A 5639-nucleotide genomic window follows, 5' to 3' on the forward strand; every position below is an offset into this window, starting at 1 on the left:
TGTGTAGTCATAGTCTTTGTATCAGAGTTTCTTGGAGGTTGCTGGGTGTATCAAGAGGGCTGGCTTGTTGGGGTTTCCATCCCACCCAGTACCCCACAGCCAGCAATCCCCAAAGAAAGTCACACAGAGTGTCTACAATAGGTTATAAACTGATTGGCCCATTAGCTCAGTCTTCTTATTAACTCTTGTAGCTTATATTAACCCATTATTCTTGTCTATGTTAGCCACATGGCTCAATACCTTTCAGCCGGGCAGGTTGCATCTTGCTTCTCTGTGGTCTGTGCTGGAATGGGAGGAATGGGCTTCCTTCTTCCTAGAATTCTCCTGTTCTCATCGCCCTGCCTCTACTTCCTATCTGGTTGACCCGCCTCTACTTCCTGTCTGGTTGACCCACCTCTACTTCCTGTCTGGCCAATCAGTGTTTATTTAAAATATGATTGACAGAATACAGACATTTCTCCCACACCAGCTGGGGATAGGAATGTTTAGAGGCAGAGTTGGTCTTGCAGATTTCAGGGTCCAATCAATGCCGGGTGGGTCTGCTGGTGAAGCCTACCTGCTGAAAGCTTCCCTGCTAACTGACTAGTTGGGGAGGATCCCTGGGTTCTGCATCAGTATAAAATGCCTAGAGAGTGGGGTGCCCCACTGAGTGGGTAGTCACTCACATCTTGGTCTTTTCTGTGTAGTTCCAGCCTGTGTTTCAGAATTCCAGTGAGGTAATTGAGAATAAGAGAGTAGGACTTGTTGCTTGCAGGGTCTGATCATGGGGTGGCAGTTTTAGAGGGGCCGACCTGCATCTCTTTCCCCTTTATTGAATTGTAGTATATAAGCATGTGGAAAATAAATGTGGGCATATTCAGTATTCACTGGATAACCCTCCCAGGTATATCCTGTCTCTGCATTTCCTTCATATCTCTGTTCCTATTTTTCTAATCCACATGACTTTACTTTGGAATGTGTGAACACCTTCTAGGATAAACCCCGATAGATGTCACCCCCAACATGTAGCAATGATAGCCATCTCCAGATTCCTAACCTTTGTGATGGTGTAGGTGAGGAGTAAGGTGATGAAATGGGGAATCTGTAGGCCTGGGTCATCAGTGAGTTCCAGAAGGAGGAACTCTGTTTCTTTTCTCCTAATCTCGATCAGTGCCATTTTTCAAACATGAAACAGTCCATAGCTAAGGGAAAAGAGAAACATGATGATAAAGAAGTGAAATTAAAATAGGAAAACATAATTGCTGTCATATTCCTTTGCTGAGCAATAATCCATGCTCTCAGATTGCTTAGAAAATTGAACTTTCCCCAAATCAGATTCAATGTAGTAATTATAGAGGTTACATGTGCTAGAATTTAAAGATTGTTGATCGATCCCCTACCCACATTTGAATTCTTTTATTCCATAAACAGATATGGAAAGTTTTAGTTACTTGATAAAAATGATGTGTGGATGACCTAATTCTCCTCTATGTTCACCTTCTCTATTGCTCAGTTTCCAAGGACTGCTCTACACAGACAATTTAGATGTCTACTCCATGTTATACCCACAGCAATGTTAGAATTTTGTGATTACCCCTTTTGTGTAAACAACAATGCATAATATATTGAATAGTTTATTCATATTACTCAGGTATGAGATATCATTCTTTTCTTTGGGTTCATGACTGTTTCAACCATGCTGATTCCCAATTATCAGAGACCAAACAGAATTTATATAATATAATATATGATGATATGCTTGCCTTTGTCAGAATTCAGCATTATTTCAGCTACAGAGTTTTGTTTCAATTTCTAAGAATGTGTTCCTGGAACAATCTTTTGTCCTTTATTAACAGAATATACTCTAAAATAAACACTGTGTCTTGGCACTAAATGTATTACCCTTTTTCTTTATCTATATATTTAATATTTACCTAATCATAAGTTTTCAGAAAATCTGAAATTCCTTGTACTTTATCCATGTCCTTTATACTCTTCCTTCAAACAGCAGCCTAAGGATCATCATTGCTGAACATAATAAATTTCTTTTATGTAACTCAAAACTGTATTTTTTCCCTTTTCTCCATATTGTTCATAACATCATCTGCTGTATTTGAAAGTTGCTTGTGTTCTTGTTTTCTCTCAAACTTTAAGAAAATTATTCCCGGCCAGGCAGTGGTGGCGCACGCCTTTAATCCCAGCACTTGGGAGGCAGAAGCAGGTGGATCTCTGGGAGTTCGAGGCCAGCCTGGTCTACAAGAGCTAGTTCTGGGACCAAAGCTACAGAGAAACCCTGTCTTGAAAAACCAAAAAAAAAAAGAAGAAAATTATTCTCATACTTTCTTTTGTATATACTTTTAATGTATTTCATTAATGATAAAAACTGAATGGATAAATGGTTGATCGCTATGTAAAAGATTAGAATATCCCTATGTATAGTAGATATGTTGGGATAACTGGGGTGATGGCAGCAACTTCATCTCAATGCATTCTGGAAGATATTGTCAGATAGTCATCAGCTATAGCATGCAGAGACAGTTTTGGTCTCTTCACTATTTAGAATTCTTTGGTCCTAACTCACCTTCACTGATCACTGAAAATTCAACAGTGTAATCATAGGAGGTTGAGGTATTAGATTGAGAAGCCAACAGCATGGTGCAGAAGACAATAAATTGTGGTTGTTGACCTTGTCCAAGACAGCTTTCACATTATATTTGGATAGAAAAACGGTACAGTTTTGTGCTAATTTGATTTACATGGAGACCAGCAAGGAGGCTTCTAGCTGCACAAGAGAGTTACCCTTCTACCTCATATTGTTTTATTTTTCTGCCGTTATATCAATGAGGTTCTGTTCTGTCCAGTGTGCTCCTGCTTCTTCTGAACACACTGATGGCTGCTTCTGCAATTAGCTGTGACCCAGTCTGCCTCAAATTCTTGCTTGGTAGTTACATTTTCATTTCATGAAAGTCTGTTTTCAAATAAAATTTTTCTTTCCCTTATCCTGTCACAACATAACAAAATTACCAAGATGAAAATAAAATTGGCCATTTATAGTGCTGTCTTTGACTCAAAATTCTCTTTTAATATGTTCTGCTTTGTGAAAACTTTTCATACAACCTGTAACACAATAGCAATGTTTCAATATTCAGGTTTTTGATTGCTTGGATGTTGAAAATTGCTATATCAGTCTGCCAACGTAATATAGACTTGCTATATTGCTTAGCACTTTTTAAACACAACTATATATTCAAGTAATTAAACAAATTTAATTGTTTACCACAGTCATTAGGGTTTGAGCACAATTAAATGAACACAAAAGCAGAGAGCAAATTTATGTTACATTGTCTTGTAGAATTTTTTTCTGGCATGAATTTGTATAAGTCTTGAAAAGAAACCTATGACTGTGTCTTATCTTCAATGGGTTTCTTTATGTACCTAATTACAGCATTTGTGCTGATATAACAGAAAAATATTGCACAAAATTGATTGAATATGATAATATAGTCAATTATTTTTTTACAAGCTGGCCTAAAGTTATAAAAGACAATTTATTTAAGTTTTACTCTTCTAAACAAGATGTTAATATTTTCATAAACAACACACTCTTGCTGAGGTGAAGATGAGACTTCCAGTTTGTCAAGCCTCAGTAGGGTAGAAAAATGTGAGTCAGTGTAGACTTAAGAAGAAAGGAATGAATGACTCTAGGTTCTGTGTAACCCAAAAGTTAATAATCAAGGCTGTAAACATTATCTTGACTTTAATACGATCTTTGTGAATGCACGCTTCACCTCCTTATTCCTTAAGCTGTAGACCAGAGGGTTCAACATGGGAATGACCATGGTGTAGAACACAGATGCTATTTTGTCAGTGTCCATGGAGTGACTGGATCTGGGCTGTAAGTACATGAATATGATTGTACCATAGAAAATGGAAACAGCTGTGAAATGGGAGGCACAAGTAGAGAGAGCTTTGCGATATCCTGCAACAGAGTTCATCTTTAGAATGTTTATAAAAATGAACATGTAGGATATTAAGATAAGTATTAGAGCAAAAAAGATATTAAAGCTGGCTAAATAAATAAGAATCACTTCATTGACATGTCGGTCAGAGCAAGATACAATCATGACTGCTAGAACATCACAGAAAAAATGGTGGACCACATTAGACTCATAGAAAGAGAGACTTAATGCATCCACAGTATAGATGGAAGCATTCAGGAAACCACAGATATAACAGCCAATGATGAGACATGTACACACACTAGTTGTCATGGTTGTGGCATAGTGTAGGGGCTTACATACTGCTACATAGCGGTCATATGCCATTGTGACCAAAAGGTAGTTCTCCACATTGGCAAAGTTTGCAAAAAAGAACATCTGCGAGGCACAAGCATTGTAGGACATGATCTTGTCTCCTGTAAGGAATCCAGCTATGACCTTTGGAGTGACTGTTGATGAGTAACAAAAGTCCACAAAGGACAAGTTGCAGAGAAAAATGTACATGGGGGTGTGAAGCCGAGAGTCCAAAAGAATCAACAGAAACATGCCCAGGTTCCCCACCAGGGTGATGGTATAGATGAGGAGGAAGGTGATGAAGAGGGGAAGCTGCAGATGTGGGTCATTTGTGATTCCCATGAGGATAAACTGTGTCACTCCTGTCCTGTTCTCCATCAATTATGTCTGTTAATAAAAAGAACGACTTAAACAAGTGAAAAAGAAAGTACTATAAGGGGTTGCTGAGATAGGTCAGTTGTCAGAAGCAATGGTTTTCTATTCTGAAGGGCTCAGCAACTTCATGTCAGCTCACAACTGTCTATAACTCTAGGACCAATGGATCTAACACCATCTTCTGGCCTCTGCACTTATGAGACAAATGTTGTACACAGACATACATGTAGGCAAAGCATTATGCACATAGAATTCGTTTCCTTTTTATTTATTAAACCATTTAATCAATCGACATTTATAAATGATGAGTCTATAGGCATGGAGCTTTTCATTGACATATGTAGGTACACATCTATGATTTTCTGTATTAATAATTATTCACGTTATATATTATCATGTAACAAATCACTGTAGAAGCCAGTTTTGAGATAAAGAATACAGTTGTGCTGGGCGGTGGTGACGCACGCCTTTAATCCCAGCACTTGGAGGCAGAAGCAGGTAGATCTCTGGGAGTTCGAGGCCAGCCTGGTCTACAGAGCTATTCCGGGACAGGCACCAAAGCTACAGAGAAACCCTGTCTCGAAAAACCAAAAAAAAAAAAAAAAAAAAAAAGAATAAAAAGAATACAGTTGTACTTGTTCCTAAAGCTTCATTGAGGACAGGTGAGGACTGACTGTCTCTCTTGAGCTGACATCAGCTGGAAGCCTGGGAGCTGTGACATCTGAAGCCTTGCCATGGGTGCGTCTTGTCATAGATGTTAGTTGTCATCTGGACCCTCAGCTGAGGCACCACTGGAATGCTACACATTCATTTCTTAAGTTCTTTTCCAATATTTATTTAAGGATATATTTTATGTACATGAGTGTTAGGTCTTCATATATATGAGAAGATGACATATATGAGACATATATGTCTCATGACGACATACATTCACGGTTATGTACCAACAAATGGTTGCTGGGAATTGAACTTGGAATCTCTGAAAGAGCAGGT

The 5639-nt window shown here is 38.4% G+C and overlaps 1 protein-coding gene and 1 pseudogene across 1 annotated transcript; one reads left to right on the forward strand and one right to left on the reverse strand.

Annotated features, from left to right (window-relative positions):
• Positions 1-3725: 3725 nt before the first annotated feature.
• LOC106143878 (olfactory receptor 5B3-like) lies at positions 3726-4649 on the reverse strand. Its single transcript, XM_013348034.1, has one exon. It carries the CDS (start codon positions 4647-4649, stop codon positions 3726-3728), a length of 924 nt encoding a protein of 307 aa, XP_013203488.1.
• Positions 4650-5562: 913 nt separating this feature from the next.
• The window catches only part of LOC113456532, a 4684-nt pseudogene continuing 4607 nt past the window's right edge, over positions 5563-5639 (forward strand).

The sequence above is a fragment of the Microtus ochrogaster genome, chromosome 8 (assembly GCF_000317375.1).
Source record: "Microtus ochrogaster isolate Prairie Vole_2 chromosome 8, MicOch1.0, whole genome shotgun sequence".
Lineage (NCBI taxonomy): Eukaryota > Metazoa > Chordata > Mammalia > Rodentia > Cricetidae > Microtus > Microtus ochrogaster.

Excerpts from the sequence above, each read along its gene's own strand:
- LOC106143878 (XM_013348034.1), bottom strand. The coding sequence starts at position 4,649 with ATGGAGAACAGGACAGGAGTGACACAGTTTATCCTCATGGGAATCACA.